This window comes from Dasypus novemcinctus, chromosome 15 (assembly GCF_030445035.2).
Source record: "Dasypus novemcinctus isolate mDasNov1 chromosome 15, mDasNov1.1.hap2, whole genome shotgun sequence".
NCBI lineage: Eukaryota > Metazoa > Chordata > Mammalia > Cingulata > Dasypodidae > Dasypus > Dasypus novemcinctus.
In genome coordinates, this window is record NC_080687.1 from 19,836,137 (window position 1) to 19,856,290 (window position 20,154).

Here is a 20,154-nt window from a genome sequence, read left to right on the forward strand (position 1 = left end):
TCAAATTCTATAAACTTGGTATATTCCAGAAAATATTGCTTTAAACACTAATAATACCATGATCAAAATTCCTTTGGTAGCTTTTAATCAAAATGAAACATGCTATTATGTAAAATATAAAGTAGTACTTTTCAATGTTGTAACAAAAGTATCTTTTTCATAGTTACCATACTAACATCACTAATGAACTTTCATTTTGCTTTTTAACCTCACTTATATTATATATACAAAACACAAAACAAGATATCAACAACATCCTTTTAATCTTTCGACAAAATAACCTCTGCTTCACAATATCAAGACTTTTAAGTCTCCTATAAAACTTTTTACAGTGGTATAGCACAGAGAACAATTATTGTCCCAGTGCATGACTGTAAAAACAAAACCAAACTTTATTATAGCAATAATACAAATACTGTAATTTAAAAAAATCAAACAGCAGTTACCCTAATGCAAAAAACAGGGACTGCTAGACTCAATCTTAGAATGGTAAACACAAACACACTATCCCCCCAAAACCCTTAAACAGAAAATTCACAAATAACTGCTAAAATAAAGACGCTGATGGTTCACTACATTAAACACATCAGACACACAATGTCCTCTTGGCACATCAGAGGTCTCACTTAGAAACCTGATTTATAAAAAAATCAGTCATTAAAGTTTAAAACTATTTGAAATAAATGAAACAACAGATGCCAGTATTTCAGTTGCATAATTGATTAGCCAGTTTTTAACACCAACTGTTTCTTCCTAATGTTCACCAATTAAGGGTTATTGTTTTCAATCTATCTGTTCATCGACTAAGATATTTGTCTTCAGGAATACCTAAGTAATCTTGGCAGCTAAAGAATGCAGCATTTAGGGTCTTTTAAATTGTGCATTCATGATCACATGCAAAAAACCCCACAAAAACCAAAAAACCCCATAAACTTTTGGCTTTTGTCACAAGAACAAGACCTTATAAAGGAACTTCTCTTAACCAATATCTTCTTGTCCAATTTCAAAATTATTTTGCACAGAGCATTAGAAACAATTTAAATGACTAAAAGAACAAGAGGAAGAGAACTGAAGGGGAAATAAGATATGCATGCCATTCGAAAATTTGTAACCCTTGTGAGGGATGATCCAAGAATCATTTCCTTTTCTTCTAATACAAAAGTATCTGCAGCTGGTTCAATCACAAAAAGGCTTGGGAACAGCACAGATGTGTTTCATTGCTCTGAAGATACATTCTAGTGTTTTACTATAAGAAAATAGTCTGTTGGTTTCATTATGCCACATAGTGGTACTGATTCGGATTGTCTTTATCTCTTTCCATATAGTCTCTGTCTATAAGAGATTCAATTCTCTTTTTTAAATCTCCAGGCTAAAAAAGAAAAACAAAAATCCAACAATAGTGGCATTAATTATAAAACATAAAACAAAATTCTATTTCAAAGGCAATGGTTAACATTTATCTCTTGATCAAAGTGTTTTCCATGTGAATTCACTGTCAGAGCATAGCTTCCGGTGAGAAAGTGAAACTTGTGAAATGTAAATACATTATTTATGATCACTACTGTGTATATAAGCTTGGTAGATCGTATTATGTAACAAATTTTTGTTTGAAAGGGAAATCTAATAATGTCCTATTGGGGCATTTTCATCCTTTGTAATAACTCTACTCCCTAAATACTATATTTTATTATTACATGAATATATTTATATAAAAATTTACTACATGTGCTATGTTTATGTAGCATAACCAAAAATTCTGTCTTCCTTTGAAGGCCTTCTCCAACCCTCTGCCGTAGTAAGGAGAAAACCTATATTAGTGTTTATGAATAAAGATTATCCATATAAAGGATACACTCTATTTTCCAAACAGCATAATAGTCTATTCAGCGACAGGTCATACATTTTATAAGATATAGTAAAAAAACCAATTACTTACTTTACTTGGTAATGAGTCTTTTGTTTAATTGTTTGGTCTCTTCACTTGCAAAGGGGAAATAAAACTTGCCCTCGCTTGTGGTAGGAAAGAATAAGTGTGTTTCTCAGCTGTGCAGAATACTATTTATGTACACATCACCTCTGAAGGGTATGGGTTAAATATCTGCTAATGTAAGATGGTGTTCCCATCAGTAATTTAAGTGTTAGACTACTCTAGTACATCTTTATTCCATTAGTGAAGAGGGATGGGTTGGATATACTTCTGTCAAATTTGACTACAATGAAATCAGAAATCTTTTAATCCAAAAGTATATACAGCTGCTGCAATCACAAAAAAGCCGTATCTCATGGTAAGTATTTTTTAGGTTTCTAACATTCTAAAGCACTTTCCACAACCTTCCCCAACTTACCCTGTATTTCACATACAGTAAATCATAGTCTTGGAAATACAATATGTACTGAAAGATTTCAGGGTAGACTTTCATAAACAATAGCAATGCTGAAGCCTAACTGAGGTAGAAATGCTTTTCTAGTTTGTAAAATGCTGAATAAATTAGTTATTATGATTTCTTTACAATTCTGTGATATAACCTTAACTGCTATAACTACTGAGAAAAATTTCTTCCATATTTCTATGTAGTACTCTCCTCCTTCCCTTCCTAAAAATATAAGCAAGTACAATATCCCCAGAACAGGGAGTTTTAGAGCTCATTACTTCATAGCTATTACTACAGGGGTGACAAAGAACAATTTGGAAAAAAGTCCCTATTATCATCACTTAGCAGTTTTTCAACATTTAGTATATTCACAGTAGATTTTTGTGGCAAATGCTCACTTATAGGACAAATGATATGAGGTTTTGAAGGTAGCGAGAATCAAACATACTTTCTTAATTGCTTAACTCTATACTACAAAGTTAATTAAGCCAATACTACATTTACCTTTACTGGAAATTTCAGCTGATTATACAATTCAGAAACTAGAAGATTATGACCAAGAGTCTTTCTCATTTTCATTATTCTTACTATAGCAGCATCAATCTGGTACTGTCTATCCTGAAATACTCTTTCAGTGGTGCTAACTTGTTCCTCAACCTGTACAAAAAAAAAAAAAGAAAAATAGAAAGTGAAGTATAAAGATACATTTTCAATGTTAATTATTTCATGTTGTTTCATTTGATGAAAAGTTTCTTTTAAAGCCAAGGAAGGCCAAACTTTGGATAAACCCTATTTTGTTATGCATTTTAATTTGTTCCAGTAAAAACCTAGCTTCCACAAAACAGCAAAGTTCCAAAACCAAAACAAAAAATGAATTAAATAATTATATTCCCCTTATAAAAAAGCTGCAAAAGCTCTATATATTGAATTAGATTTAGCTGTGTAATAAAAAAAAAAAAAACAGGAAAAAACAGGATTTAACCTGGAAATTTAAGTTTGGCTCAACATTAGGCTCTGCCTGGGATATAGGGGAAGGGTATCATGGGATATGATCTGTGCATTTAAGCATCATAGGGTCCACAGTTTTTATCATATTTTCAAGGGGATCTATGAACACAAATTATATTCACTACACTAGAGACAAGATTAGTCAGGAAGAAAAATTAGAAGCCTAGTAACATTGCTTTCTTAAAAGCATTTTAGAAGATCTACCAATGCAGTAAGAGAACAAACTAAGAAGCACACTGAAATAGAGTAGATGAAACAATCATTATTTGTAACGAGCTGGAAAATACACAAAATTCAACTGAAAACCATAAAAGCTCATGATAGTTCTGTCAAACAGCTGGACATAAGATAAATATACAAAGATAAACAGTGTTCATATATTCATATTGGCAAATAAACAGCCAGAAATGTAAAGAAAAAAGATCTTTACATTTTAGGTAGCAGCTTTCATTGGCCCTTCTTGCTTAAAACTCTTTAGTGCTTTCCTAAATCCTTAACACAATAAAGATGACAATTTCAAGTAAGTTGTCAAAGAAAGGCATTTTCAATTTGATGTTAGGAATGGGTAGGGGAGTTAGATTGCTTTCTGAAACTAAAAATTTTCTACATTGCTCACCGAAGCCAAATGTAAAAAGTACTAGATATAGAATATATGTAGCTATTTTTTAAAATTTTGGTTAAGGGAAGGTCTTTCTTAGGCATGGAAACAAAGCCAGAATCCATAAAAGAAAAGAAGACTAATATATGATAACTTTCATGTAGGAAAAAGCCCTCTTAAAACAACAAAATGGTAAACAGTTATTTGCCACAAATGACAAGGGGTTAATATCTTTAACATATAGAGAACCCCTACTAATCAATAAGAGAAAGAACATTCTAAGAAATGTACCAATGACTTGAAAAAGCAATTAAAAAAAGAAAAATACAAATGGTTAGCCAAAAAAACAGGAGCAGTATTTATAGAGGGCTTGCTTATACGAGCTTGGCTAGGAGCTTTATAAACATTGTTCATTTAATTCATACAATCTTTTATTTTTTAGGAGGTACCAGGGATTGAACTGGGGACCTCGTACATGGGAAGAAGGCACTCAAATCATTGAGCAACACCTGCTCCTGGCTAATTCACACAAGTTTTGTGGTAGTAGTATACATATTTTTAAAGATAAGGATTGTGGTTTAGAGAGATTACATAATTTGTATAAACTACTAAATGGCATAAAGATGCTCAATCTCACTAGGAATCAAGAAGTGCAAACTAAACTACAATGAACTATTTTTGTACCTGTCAGAATAGTGTGGGAAAAGGGCAGGCAGAGGTAAAGGGAAGGCACTTCGATTTGAGAAATTTGAGATTGTAATCTGGTAAAATCTGTCATACTTCAATTTCACAAAGAGTGGTCAAACTAAAAAAAGAATACATTCTTTGGCCCAGTAATTCCAGAGCAAGGATTTTATACTACAGAAACAATCTAATAAGCACACTAAAGTGTTTAGACCAAGATGTAACCTTATTTCTAATAGTGAGTAAATGAAACAACTTAAATATCTTTTAACAAGGACACTGGCCAAGCTGTGGTATAATCATATAATGGGTTACTCTGCCTCCATTAAAAATGAGGTAGGAAGGTGGGGTATAGCTCAGTGGCTGAGTGCTTGCTTCCCATTATGAGGTTCCAGGTTCAAACCCTGTACCTCCTTAAAAAAAAAAAAAGATGTAGATTGTAAATCTTGACATGGGAAGAGATCCATGGCAAGTAATAAAAAGTTTACAAAATTGTATATATAGACAGCAAATATACAATGACCCTATTTTCTTTTTTTAAAAGGTTATATATGTATATGTCATAAAAAGAAGTTGTATGACTGCAACAAAAGTGTTAATAGGGGTTTTCTTGGGGGTTGGAGAAAGAGAAGACAGTTTTCACTTTGGAATTATAGTTCGAAAATTTTACACTATAAATTCCTAATAGCAAAAAACCTACATGAAAGGATTTGTGTGTTTAAATGTTTCATATGTCAAACTGCCCACCAAAAAATTTGTACCAATCCAAAGTTCTTAAAAAAAAAAAAAAAGAGTTCCTGTTTCCCCATGTACTTGCCTACCTTAGACATTATCAAACTTTTTAACCTTTTCCAAAATGATAGCTGAAAAATGGAATATTATTTTAATTACAGTTTAAAAAATAAAAATTGACAAGAGTGAACACCTTTAAAATATTTCTTGGTCTTTTATTTCTTTTTTCCATAAACTGAACATGTTTCTGACTAGACTACATTTTAACACCTCTAGGTACAAGGTAGAAAAGTGAAGCACACATTGTCTTCTGCTGAAGGTCGAGAAAATATACGCTATGTCATTAAAGCTGTCTTTGTGTTGTACTATGAACTGATCTTCCCTCCTTCACAAGGCCACACTACTCATTTTCTCCCATCTAGATTTGGTATTTACATGGACATGTTAGGGACACCTGGGGGCTCAATTATATAGTGGATATCAGAGTTGTTTCTGGATTTCCTAGCTAGTTGAGGATAGCTTAGTTTGAAAGGAGTCAGGGTATTTTGCTTTTAGGAAACATTTCACAGCAGTGGTTTATAACTTATTTTGGGTAAGTGCCTCTCTTGAGAGTCTGATCAAAACTAAAGCTACCTTATTTGTACGCATATACAGACAATTTAATTGGTTCACTGACACCCTAAGGCCTAACCAGAGACTCACAACTTCTACTCCAGAACCTCTATCTGAGCCTGAGGTTCATAGAATGACTGAAACGTACTGTCGCAAAATAAAAAGACAAGTAATTGGGTTTTAGAAATTATATGCTCTTCTATGCTAAAAGAATGTGATATAAGATGACCTGACATAGCATTTTATGAAGAGAAATGTTGACTGTTAAATGGATTTTCTTTTTGATTTTCATTCCTATTGTAAATATAAATAGCTAATGAAAGGTACATTAGAATGAATACTCTTATAAAATTATGCATTCAAATTAAGTCTCTTAGAAATATGCTCAAGAGCTTTAATATTCAAAAAATTACTATAAAAACTAGTGAGTCTCTGGTAAATATAAGTAAAAGATATACATACAGTTTCTTTCATCTGAATTTGATTGATCTTTATTCTAAACAACTTGTGCTTGAATTCTCCATTAAAAAGGAATTTGTCTCCATCTTCTACATCCTTTCCTTTTGGACTTTTAATCAGTACACGTGCTTTACCACAAGCCAATGATTGTAATGTTCTTCGCAATTCGCTATCCTCTGAATAGGGAGAAAAATGCAGGCAAATGTAGGCATTAAAATAAACAGTATACTTAATGAAATCATAACAAAGTATGACACAGCAGCGATTTAGCCTATGTCTTCTCTTAAAATGAATGTTTTAAAAATGACACTTGAAAACTATAAATTCATAAAAGAGATTCTTCATACCTATACCAGTAGCCATTTTTATTTCTTCAAAACTGAATTCATCCCCTTCGTTAAACATGAGAAGCACTAATGTCTGGAAAAGGGACACCTGGAACTCCTTCTTTCCCTTAAAAAAAAATTTAATATTAATTACTTTTGGAGCGTGTTTATATGATCTTTGAAAAACTAGAAGAAACTTTTTGCTTTCAAAATTTTTGTAGGGGAGTGAAGAATTACTGTTAGCCACTAAATAAGAAGGAATTAAAGTTACTGATTATAGAAGAATACAATAAAGTTGTAAAAAAGTTCTTTAAATACTATTGAACAATAGGGTATTATCATTATTTTGGCATCAGACACATTTGCTAAAACATATTCAAGAGCTGCCATACAATTTATTTTATCGTATGGTCCTCTTTTTTTAAAAAAAGATTTATTTATTTTTCCTCCTTCCCCTCCTCCTGCCCTTCTGTTTTTGCTGTCTGTTGTCTTCTCTTTTCATTTTCTCTCCTCTAGGATTCACTGGGATTCGATGTGAACCTCTGATGTGGACAGAGCTTCCCTGTTAATTGCGCCGCCTCAGTTTCTGGTTTCTGCTGTGCTTCACTTTGACTCTTCCCTTGCCTCTCTTTTGATGCGTCATCATCTTGCTGTGTGACTCACTTGCATGGGGCACTGGCTCACCATGCGGGCACTTGCGCAGGCACTGGCTTGCCACATGGGCATGTCTTCTCTTCTTTTTCACCGGGAGGAATTGAACCTGGGTCTACCCATATGGCAGGCGGAAGCTCTCTCACTTGAGTCACATCTGCTACACTTTTGCTTCTCTTAATACCAAAATAAATATCATTGAGAAGTCAATGAACAGAGTATGCGAAGGCACAATGAAAACATGTAAGGAAGGGAAAACTGGCAGAAAAATCTTATCAAAACCTTTATTAAATAAGAAAACAAGTACATAAATAATAAAATCTTTCAGCCCAGCTTCCCTTTATATATACCTGTAATGTACTAATAAAACCAATATCCATGTGGTTCAGCAGTGCTCCAGACTGTACTCACCAAATGCAATGAATGTGCTACGATGATGAAAGAGATTGTTGATGTGGGAGGAGTGGGGTGAGGGGGGTGGGGGCTATATTGGGACCTCATATTTTTTGAATGTAATATTAAAAAATATATATAAATTCAGTCTTATATATCATGTGATTTCCTCTTTCTATTCGGAAAGCCGTTACAGAGATTTGTCACTTATATTAAAAAAATATATCTATATATGCATCTTTGAATTTTGTGAATCCCAAAAAGCAGAAGATTAGGTTTTTAACTAATCCATTGCTGTGAATGTGAGACCCATTTGACTCGATTATGCCAGTGGGGCATGATTCATATTTAGTCTCTGCCCTCTTGTTGGGTCTGATATGAAAGAAGACAAGAGAGACATATAGACACAGGAAAAATGAGCTGCCATGGTTGATTCTGCCAGGTGAGAGAAAGAACTGCAGGAAAACAGAAACCCCCAAGAGGCTCAAAAAGAAATAAGCTCTATGCCTGGCTGCTCACAGCTAAGCTCCAAGAGATGGAGAGATCGGAGGCCATCTTGCTTCATCACATGGCAACGATGCCAGGATCAACTAGCTGACTTGGTGAGAAAGCATCTCTACTGATGCCTCGATTTGGACATTTCATGGTGTTGGAACTGTAATCTTTTAATCCAAATAAATCCCCATTTATAAAAGCCAACACATTTCTTGTACTCGCATTGGCAGGCCTTTGGCAAATTAAAACAGCACCAAAATTAAATACATGTGAAAATGCTAACTAGTTTTTTTAAATAAAGGGTATTTATTTGGGGTAGGAGCTTACAGATAAGAGGCCATAAGGTGTAAGTTACTTCTCTCACCAAAGTCTATTTTCACGTGTTGGAGCAAGATGGCTGCTGATGTCTGTGAGTGTTCAAGCTTCCTGGGTTCCTCTCTTCCCAGGGCTCTAGCTTAAGGCTTCAGCATCAAACTCCAACATCAACACTTCAACATTGAAAACCCCTTGTTTTAAAATTCATTCATTTCTTCCTTAAGAGAAACTGACTGTATGGAGAAAAGATATGTTGCGACATGTAGCTGTGTAAGGTCACTTCATCTGTACCTCAACCTAACTTATAATCCAGTAGTAATGGTAATTCCCATTTTGATATATTTCTTTCTCTGTATATGGAGAGAATTACAATCATTGGTGGTGCTATAAATTATGTCAAGATTGAGTTCTAAAGTCACTAAGTCAAGAGAAAATTGAGGATAACTGAAATTAACTTTCATTATAACCCCATACAATAAAATACATAAAAAATACATGTACGTCATTTATATTGCCGTGTACAGGTAAATGAATTATATTTATATAAAATAGGAATTCTATAAATTTTTGCTTCGTTTACATACATAATTGAATCTTATTTACTAATTTGAAGTTAAATGAGAATATGATGTGACTCCACTGTACATGGTTTCATGACATGCTTCTTTCCCTTATGCAATTTTCCCTCTTGGTTCCAAGTTATCATTCTTTTTTTTTTGTCTGTATTTATTTTTTTAATGTTACATTAAAAGAATAAGTTATCATTCTTAATAATAGCACTGCAATGAATATTCTCATTCATTTATCTGTGAAAATGTGTCATTAAGAGATAAATTCCTAGAATTGGAACTACTGAGAGAGAAGAGTATGTGATTTAAGGTTTTAAGATGTACTGCCAAGGGAAGCTGATGTGGCTTCACTGATAGAGTGTCCGTCTACCATATAGGAGGTCCAGGGTTCAAAAACAGGGCCTCCTGGCCTGTGTAGTGAGCTGGCCCATGCGCAGTGCTGCCGTGTGCAAGGAGTGCCATGCTACGCAGAGATGACTCCCCCATATGGGGGCCCCACGCGCAAGGAGTATGCCCTGCGTGAAAAAAGTGCAGCTGATCCAGGAGTGGCACTGCACACATGGAGAGCTGATGCAGCAAGATGATGCAACAAAAAAGAGACACAGATTCCCGGTGATGACAAGAATGCAAGCGGACACAGAAGAACACACAGCAAATGGACACAGAGAGCAGACAATGGGGTGGAGTCGGGGGAGGAGGAAGGGGAGAAAAAGAAATAAAAATAAACCTTAAAAAAAAAAAAAAACATGTACTGCCAAAATGCACTTCATAAGGCTCACTCCAATATTTACTTCCTACAACAGTGAGCAAGAGTTGCTGTTTCTTTTAATTTTTAGCCTTTATCAATTTGGTGGTCAAAAAGTGATAACTTATTTAATCTGCAATCCCTCTGAATAGATAAACTAATACAGTTTCAAGGATATTTTTTAAAAATTTATTTTTTTCATTTTTTAAATTATTATTTTTTAAAGATACATAGATCACACAAAATGTTACATTAAAAAATATAATGGGAAGCGGATGTAGCTCAACTGATAAGCACGTCTGTCTACCATATGGAGGTCCAGGGTTTGATACCCAGGGCCTCCTGACCCGTGTGGTGAGCTGGCCCATATGCAGTGCTGATGTGCGCAAGGAGTTCCATGCCATGCAGGGGTGTCCCCTGCCTAAAGGAGCCCCACGCTCAAGGAGTGCTCCCCATAAGGAGAGCCGCCTCGCGCGAAAAAAGAAGCGCAGCCCGCCCAGGAGTGGTGATGCACACATGGAGAAATGACACAACAAAAAAGAGATGAGGTTTCCCTGTGCCGCCTGATAATGCAGGTGGACACAGAAGAACACACAGTGAATGGACACAAAGAGCAGACAAGAGTTTGGCGGGGGAGAAATAAAATAAATCTTAAAAAAATATATATATATGAGGTTCCCATATACCCCACTCCCCACACCCGCCACTCCTCCCACTTCAACAACTTCTTTCATTAGTGAGTTAAACCAATATTGAGTTTGTAGGTTTCCCTTTATGAGTTGTCTCATCACATTCTCTGCTCTTTTTTCAATTAGGTCAATGTTTTTCTATTCATTGATCTCTTACTGATTTTCTCTGTTTAGAATAGTAATTGTTAAGTATTATAAATGCTTCAAATATATTTCGGCAACTTGTTTGACTTTTAATTAATTAATTTTAGAATACTAGTAGCAAGTTTACTTTCCAAGTAGCTGATTTACTTTTGGAAATACTAAAGGGAAGGTATTCATACAAATTTCCCCAATATCTCTTACAGTGTTTGACTTACAAATGATTTATAAAGGGAGATTTTATTAACCTAGGAAAGTCACTGCTGAATAATAGTGAAACAATCTTTTTACTTTACTATCATTGCTCAACCACAATATTAAACCATTCTATTAACATAATTAATGAAACAAAGAACTTACTTCCTTAAACTCAGCTTTTAAAACAGCATGTCCCAAAGTAGTTTGCCACTGAAGTTTTCGACCACTGTGCTTTCCAAGATAAAATGTCTTAAATACTTCCTGAAGTTTAATCATCTGTCAAGCATTAAAAAAAACCCAACAAACCTAATTATGCTAAATGCCATTAATGTAAAGCACCACATTCTATTCAATTTACAAAGTTTTTACATTTTTCCATAGCTGAACTAAAAGATCAGTTCTATATTTGACATTTATTTTTCTGGATTCTATTACCTTTTAAAATGTCCACCATTCTAGGACATTGGGGTTTTCCATCACACATGGAATAACGCTTGAATTTTTGCTTAACAGTGAAGACAGGCTGTATTCTGCAGTATCCACATTCCCACACCTGGGCTCCCTATGGTCAGTGGCATATATAATGAAGATTGTTAGCTAGCAAAATTAGAGATACCGTCCTTAGTTACAGACCACGTCTGCAGGTTTAAATATATCCTGCTGTGTCAGTTTAAGCTTTCACTGGGTGATCTCATTTTTCATTCTAGTGAAGCCAGAAATTTCAATTGTTTTACTTCTCCTGACCACAAACAGCCATCAAATCTTAACTATTTTGCCTATTAACATATTTTGTCTATGACACCATCAATCACAAGGCTTACCGTTATTTTATGTACCATTAAGAAAACAACGCTTTTGAGGCATCCTAAAATCAGAGATGTCAAAATGTGAGGAAAAAAAAAGTGTCTCACAAGGAATTTGGTAAATCTCTTTTAAATTTGTCCTTGCCTCTTCTCTTCAGGCCATCACCATCTCCTTCCTCCACACTAATTCCTAACTTTTCTCCTTTATTCTTACTGACCAGCCCAAATCCATCCCATTAGCTCTCTAAAATCCCAGCTCCTTCAGGGCCCCACCCATCAGCTACAGTTTAATATCTGAATCACAGCACAGCATCCAAAATAGGAATCTCCTTTATCTGCCTTCATAGATACACAAGCTTCTTGACCTATCCAAGACACTGGTCTAGCTATTATCCTCTCTCTGTTCTTTCATAACCAAATGCTTCAAAAAACTGTCCCTACATTGTAGTTTTAATTCCTCATTTCTAGTTCGCTCATTGCAGAAGAAAAAGATGACATATTTATTAAATACAGGTTGATTATAAGGCTCCTTTCTTTTTAAAAAAGTAATTTAAAAAAGCCTATCAAATATACATATGGAGTTTCAAAATAAATGGTAAAATAATGTCTGTAACAAAAAAGAGCAGCCTGAATACCACCTCTCTTGACCCTCCCTACCTCTTCCCAGTCCAGCTCTTGAGAGACAGCTATTTCTAATTCTTTAAGTTCTTTCTTCTGTTATTTAGCTGCAAATCTCTTAATAACATTTTCCTGGTTTTTCAGATTTAGGCATTATCCTGCTTAGGATGGTGATGAGTATCACCTCATCCACACTCTGGCCCTGATAAAATAACTTTTGAAGGTACTGCTCTTTCCAGTACTATGGAGAAATCAGAAGCCAGTGTAATTGCTGGCTGTTTACATCTGACCTGTTTACACATCAAACTTTTTTTTTTTTAAGTACTGGTACAAGGGATTGAACCTCCTATGTGGGAAGCCAGCACTCAACTCAATCACTAAGCCACATTGGCTCCCGAGTTGGTTTTCTTGAACCTGGGACCTCCCATGTGGGAAGCAGGTGCTCAACTGCTTGAACCACATCTGCTACTCACATTCAAACTTTTTTGGATTTTCCTATCTTCGGTGTTTTGAAATTTTGTTAATATGCCTTGTTTTCAGGTATTTTTCATTTAAATTTGAAAATGAATATTTTCTTGTGTTACTTTTGACTATCCCCTTTCTTCCAAGTCCACCCCCCCACCCCGCCCCCTATTTTCTGTTTCTGGTAATATGGTTCATTGACTTTGGATCAGTTAAATGGATTAATTCTTACCGTTTTTTTCTTTCCTATTTTCTTTGCCTCTGCATTTCCCTCAAGGCAGCACAGAATAATTATTCAAGTGTGGACCCTGAGCCCAGATTATCTAGGCTCAAATACCACTCTGTTACTATCTGGCTTATGACCTTGGTACCGTGGTCAAGTTTTCAAAAACTTTTTTGGCTTTCTATTTCCTAATTTTAAAATGGGGATAATAATAATACCCACTTAATTGCACTATAGTGATTTTAAATGTAAAGCACTTACAATAGACTTGGCATAGAAAGTATTTTGTTAGCAATTATTTTTATTATTACTTCTTGGGGATTTTCTCATATCTTCTAAAGTTTCTACTGAATATTTTTTTATTGCTGTAATATAATTTTTAAGTCCCCAAGCTCATTCTTAGGCTCTGAACAACCTAACCCTTTCTTATTCCTTGGCATCTTATTCTAATTTTACATATGAAATATCTTCTATCTCTCTGACAGTCTTTAGTATACTTTTTCTTTTGCATTATAACTGTTTCCTTTAATTTCCTTCTGCTATTGATTTATTTATTTTCAGGTTTTTTCCCCCCACATCCCCTTCACTCTTCAACCCACTCATATCTGGTTTCTACCTGCACCTAAACTGCTGCTGCAGAGGTCACCAATGTCTTATGTGTTCACCTTTCTTTCTGGCATCTGTGATACTCATTTCTTGGATTTCTCTATATCTTTGTCCTTTCCTTCTGAGTTGTTTTGTTTTGTTTTTGGTCTTCCCATCCATCCTTGTAGGCTGGTACACCCCAGAGTTCTGTATTTCTCCCTGTTTTTTTTTTTGTATTCTACATATTCTCCCTGGGCAATAAAATAATTTCCATGTTAATCACTTTGCTGGCTTCTCAAAATTCTTATGATAAAGAATAAGTAGGATGAAGGGGAAAACCACAATTATTTCAATAGATTCAGAAAAGGAATTTGACAAAATTTAGCATGCTTTCCTGATAAAAACACTCAGAAAAGTAGGAAGAGAAGAGAACTTTCTCATCATGACAAAGACCCTTTATGAAAAACCCATAGCTAACATCATACTCACTGGTAAAAGACAAAGGTTCTCCCCTAAGATTGGGAACAAGACAGGGAAGTTCACTTTCACCACTGGTATTCAATACAGTACTAGGAGTTCTAGTCAGAGCAATTAGGTAAGAAAAAGAAATAAAAGGCATCCAAATTGGAAAGGAAGAAGTACAAGTTCTTGACATAATTTTATATATAGATTATTTGAAGGAATCCACAAGAAAACAGAGAGCTAATAAACAAGATCAGCAAAGTGGCAGGGTACCAGATCAATACATAAAAATCCATTATGTTCCTTCCTATACATACACTAGCAATGAACAATCAGAAGAGGAAATTAGGAAAACAATTTCATTAATAGTAGCATCTGTAAGAATAAAATACCTAGGAATAATTTTAACCAAGGATATAAAAGACTGAAAACTGCAAAAACACTTCTAAAAGACATTAAAGAAGACCTAAATAAATGGCAAGATACCCCATGTTTATGGATTGGAAGAGGTAATAATATTAAGATGCCAGTATTGCCCAAAGCTACCTACAGATTCACAGCAATTACTATCAAAATTTGAACAGCCTTATTTGTACAGCAATGTTTATAGCAACATTATTCACAATAGAAAAGACCCAAGTGTGCATCAACAGATGAATAAACAAAATGTGGTATATACATACAATGGACTATTATTCAGTCATAAAAAAGGAACGAAGTTCTGATGCATGCTGCAACATGGATGGACCTAGAAGACATCATGTTGACTGAAATAAGCCAGACACAAAACCACAAATATTAGATGATTTTTCTGATATGAAATATCTAGAAGCAAACCTTATAGAGACACATGGTGGTTTACAGGTTACCAGGGTTAAGGGTGGGAAGGGAGTTTTTTAAATGAATAAGTAGATTCTATTTGAAGTGATGAAAAAGGAAAGGTAATGGATATTGGTGATGGTAGCACAATAATGCAAATATAATTATTACTAAGGAATTTTACACATTAACGTGGTTAAAAGGGGAAATTTTGTGCTTTATGTTGATTACTGTAATAAACAACAACAACAACACACCAAAAAACAACAACAACAAAAACCTAGCAGAGTTTTTTGCAGAAATGGAAAAAATGTCAACCCTTAAACTCTCACGGAACTGCAGGGGGCCAAATGATTTTAAAAAGAACACAGAAGACCCACAGCTCTTGATTTCAAATTGTACTACAGTGCTACAGTAATCAAACAGTATGGTACTAGCATACAGACATACAAATAGACCAATGGAACAGAAATGGAAGTACAGAAATAGACCCATACATCTATGGCCAACTGACTTTTGACAAGTGTGGTAAGTACATGCAATGGGGAAAGAAAAGTCTCTTCAACAAATTGTGTTGGGAAAACTGGATATCCACAGGCAAAAGAATGATGTTAGACCCAACCTTACATCATATACAGAAATCAACTCAAAATTGACCAAGGACCTAAATATAATAACTAAAACTGTAATAGTCTTAGAAGGTAACAAGAGTTAAATCTTCATGATCTGGGATTCAGCAATGGATTCTTAGATATGACACCAAAAGCTCAAGTAACTAAGAAACAATATAAATTTGACATCATCAAAAAAATCAAACATTTGCACGTAAAGAAAATAATCAAGAAAGGGAAAAGAGAATCTACAGAATGGGAGAAAGTATCTATAAACCATAAATTACGTAAATGCTTAATATCCATGATATGTTAAGAACTTTTACAATGCAAACCAAGAAGATAACCCAATAAAAAACCAGACAAAGGACTTAAACAGACATTTCTTCCAAGAAGATATACAAGTGGCCAATAAACAGATGAAATAATGCTGAACATCATTAGGCCATTAGGGAAATGCAAATCAAAACCACACTGACTTTACACTTATAAGAACGGCTACTAGTGTGGGAAAATAGTATGTTGGAGAGGATGTGGAAAACTGGAAGTCTGCTGGATTGTTGGTGGGAAGGTAAAATGGTGCAGCCACTGTGGAAAGTAATATAGGGGTTTATCAAAAAGATAAATATAGAATTATCATATGACCTGGCAATTCCACTTGTACGTACAAATAGAAATAAAGTGACAACAGTCTCAAACATATACTTGAACACCAATGTCTATGACAGCATTATTCACAAGACCCAAAAGTAGAAACAACCCAAGCACCCATTACTAGATGAATGGAGAAACAGAATGTGGTACATACATACAACAGAATATTATTTGGCCATAAGAAAGAATGAGTTCTTAGACATGCTGCAATATGGAAGCATTTTAAAAACATGCTCAGTGAAATAAGCAAGATTCATAAAGACCAATATTGTATGATATCATTTAAAAGAGATCACTAGAAATTGCAAACTTGCAGAGACAGAAAGTAGATTAGTGGTTACCAGGGGATGATGAGGGGAGAGGGGGAGGAGGCGTGTTGGGGAGAGAGCAGAAAGAGGAGGACCTTTATCTCCTGGAACCTTTGACCTCACTTATGTTCCTTTCTGATGTCTCTGCAGTCCAATCTTTCATTTTACTAAATGTATCTTCTCATTCTCACCTGAGGTTTCTACACGTTGTTTCCTTTACCAGGCCCAGTAACCTTCTGCCCCCCAACAAACAGGGGTCACACAGCATTAGTGACCCCTGATACCTGCTCATACAAAATAAAGTGTCTTACCTGGTTCTCGCCCCCAAGAAAGTCAAATATGAACTCCCCAGTCCCCACTCTTTCTTGACCAACAGCTACAGTTCCACTCATGTAACACCATAAAGGCAGAGCCCCCAGGCCCACTGTAACCTTTTGATCCCCACTTACTTGATGTGTTTCCCCATCTGGACCTGTTTTAGGACCATTACACTAATAAATTTTCCTTTCACAAAGCTCCGGTGTCACTTGTCCTTGCTGCACTTATCTATATAAAGACTTTCCATCTTATAATACACCATTGCTATTCATTTTTCAGAACTACTTTCTCAGAGAAACCTTTTCTAACCACTCTTTTATTTTATTTTTTTTAAGATTTATTTATTTATCTTTCCCCAGCCCCTCACTGTTTTGCACTTGCTGTGTCTGTTGGTCTTGTTTCTTTAGGTGGTACTGGGAACCAAACCTGGTACTCCGATATGGGAGGGAGGCACCTAATCGCTTAAGCCACCTCTGTTCCCTGCTTTGTGTCTCTCATTATGTTGTTCTTCTGTGTCTCTTGTTGCGTCATCTTGTGTCAGCTTGCTATGACTGCCTGTCGTGCCAGCTCACTGTCTTCTTTAGGAGGCAGCACTGGGAACTGAACCACAGACCTCCCATGTGGTAGGCAGGAGCCCAATCGCTTGAGCCTCATCCACTTCATCTCTGACCACTCTTTTCTTTCATAGCAATTATTACAATTTATTATTATCTACACTGGATACTGAGCTCAAAGAGGACAGGGACCATATCTGGCATATTCATTATTTAAACTCTTTGCATAACATTTAGCAGGTGCTAAGTAAGCATTTGTTCAGTGAATAAAGACCTGTTTTTTTCCTGAACCTGATTAGCCAATGCCTCTGTGCTGTTGAATAAGCTGTTTTCTGTCAGAAATGCGTGTCAACCTCTTGTCTGCCAGGCAAACGCCTCTTCATTCTTCAACTCAGTTGAACAATTACTTTTCCAAGATATCCTTTCTTATATATGGCTACCTGGTAATAATTAAGACTCCTTTAAATATTTACACTTTGTGCCTATCTCTTTTATAGCCCTTACAATCTATTGCTTTTGTATGCATGTATATTTCCACAGAGACTGGGCTTCAACTGAGCAGGGCCTGAAGTTTATTTATTTTGCAACCTTAGTGCCTAGAGGAGAGTTTAGCATGTGGGATGTACTTTAGAGGCACCTTCATTTTCTTTCTTCCAAAAATTAAGTTCTACCAATTTGCTTTAGAAATGGTTTTCAGTGCCATTCCTTTCTTCACATTTTTCTCTGCTAGAATTTATTTCTGATCTGTACTCCTACAATTGTCTCTTAAATGGTATCCTCTTCTTTTCAATTCACTTTTAAACTAATCAAAAGAACTGCTTTACTAAATCATAGAGCTAATCTTAAAGTAACTTATTCTATTTCATAGTTTTGTTGAGTGATATAATCCAATTTGCCTGAGCATATGTATGTGTATCAGGATAATCCACAGCTATATATAATGCTGTAACTTTCTTGTTTTGTTCCCCAACTTTTAGTTATGGGATTTTGCAAACATAAACAGAACCAGAGAGAGTAGCACAGTCACTGATATACCCAATATCCAATTTCAACAGTATCAATCCCAGGTATTATATCATTTCATGTGTAAATACTTTAGTATATATGATAATGACTCAATTTATAAAGATTGCCACAAGGGATGGGGGAGCGGATGTAGCTCAGTGGTAGAGTGGCTCGTTCTCATGTGTAAGGTCTGGGATTCAATCCCAGGTACCTCCTAAAAAAACAAATTGTCACAAGGGTGCCAAGACCTTTCAATGGAGAAAAAATTGTCTTTTCAACAAATGATGCTGGGACAACTGGAGAGCCAACTGCATAAGAATGAAGTTTGATATTAACCGTACACCATAGCAAAAATTAATTCAAAATGGATGAAAGACTTAAATGTAAAAACAAAAGCTATAAAGCCCTTAGAAGAAAATGCAGAATAAACCTTCATGACCTTGTATTTGGCAAAAGATTCCTACATATGATGCCAGAAACATGAATGACTAAAGGAAAAATAGGTAAATGGGAATTTGTCAAAATTAAAAACTTCTGTGCATCAGAGGACAGTATAAAAGAAGTGAAAAGAAAACTTAGAGAATGGGAGAAAATCGTTGCAAATCACATATCTGGTAAGGGACATTATCTAGAACAGAAAGGAAATCTTAAAACTCAATAAAAACAACAAAAAAACCCAAATAAAAAATGGGAAAAGGATTTATTAGACATCTCTCAAGGAAGAGATGCAAATAGCCAAAAAAACATGAAAAGATGCTCAACATCACTGTCATTAGGAAAATGCAAATCAAAAACCATGAGATAACACTTCACATCAACAAATAGGGCCATTTCTAAAAAAGTGGGAAATAAGTATTGTTGAGGATGTGGGATACACCTATGATGCCTGTGGGAATGTAAAACGGTAGAGGTGCTTTAGGAAATAGTTTGGCAGATCATTAGTAAGTTAAACATAGAACTACCATATGATCCAGCAATTCCACTCCTAAGTACAGAACCAAAAGAACTGAAACAGGTGTTCAAACAAAAACTTACACGGCAATGTTCAGAGCAGCACTATTCACCATAGCAAAAAGGTGGAAACAACCCAAGTGTTCATTGACAGATGACTGGATATCATAGATGGAAAGTAGATTAGAAGTTACCAGGGGCTGGGGGAGGAGGGAATGGGGAATGGAGATCTGTTTGGGATGATGAAAAGTTTTGGTGAGAGTAGTAATGGTTACAAGTACTTAATGCCACTCAATTGTACACTTAACAATGGTTAAAGTGGTAAATCATGTTACATTTATTTTACCAAAATTAAAAGGAGAAAAATAAGAATCTCTGAGTTTATATGATAAAAGCAGAATATATAAGTAAACAAATGGGGTAGAAGGGAAAGCTCTTCCTTAGAGTATAATTGTCAACCACTAAAAATAGAAGGAATGATGAAATTAGAAAAAGTGACCATTTTGCAATCATCAGGCATTAGGAGGGAGGTATCTGATATTCCATGGCCTTGAAAACTATCTCCTCACAATTACTTGTTACAAAAGGAGAAATACTAATAATACATAGTGGAACTAATACCTTAACCAAATGATCATATTTAACATCATCAACAGGAGTAAATGGATTTCATGTGTCTTGTGACCTGATACCCTGAGAAGGATACAACATCTCTATGGATAGGTAGGCATAACCTTAATCTAATCAAGAGGGAACATCAAATTATCTGACAATGAGAGGTGATCTATAAAAAC

General features: G+C 35.1%; 1 protein-coding gene across 2 annotated transcripts in view; it reads right to left on the reverse strand.

The window, feature by feature from the left end:
- Positions 1-246: 246 nt before the first annotated feature.
- CUL4A (cullin 4A) overlaps positions 247-20,154 on the reverse strand; it is a 73,570-nt gene continuing 53,662 nt past the window's right edge. For both annotated transcript variants that reach the window (XM_058276384.2, XM_058276383.2), the window contains 5 exons: positions 11,150-11,263; positions 6,813-6,918; positions 6,469-6,641; positions 2,877-3,029; positions 247-1,369 (listed from right to left, as the gene is read on the reverse strand). In XM_058276384.2, coding sequence (XP_058132367.1) covers positions 1,274-1,369; positions 2,877-3,029; positions 6,469-6,641; positions 6,813-6,918; positions 11,150-11,263 — 642 coding nt within the window. In that variant the 3' untranslated portion in view covers positions 247-1,273. The remainder of the gene's footprint in view (positions 1,370-2,876; positions 3,030-6,468; positions 6,642-6,812; positions 6,919-11,149; positions 11,264-20,154) is intronic.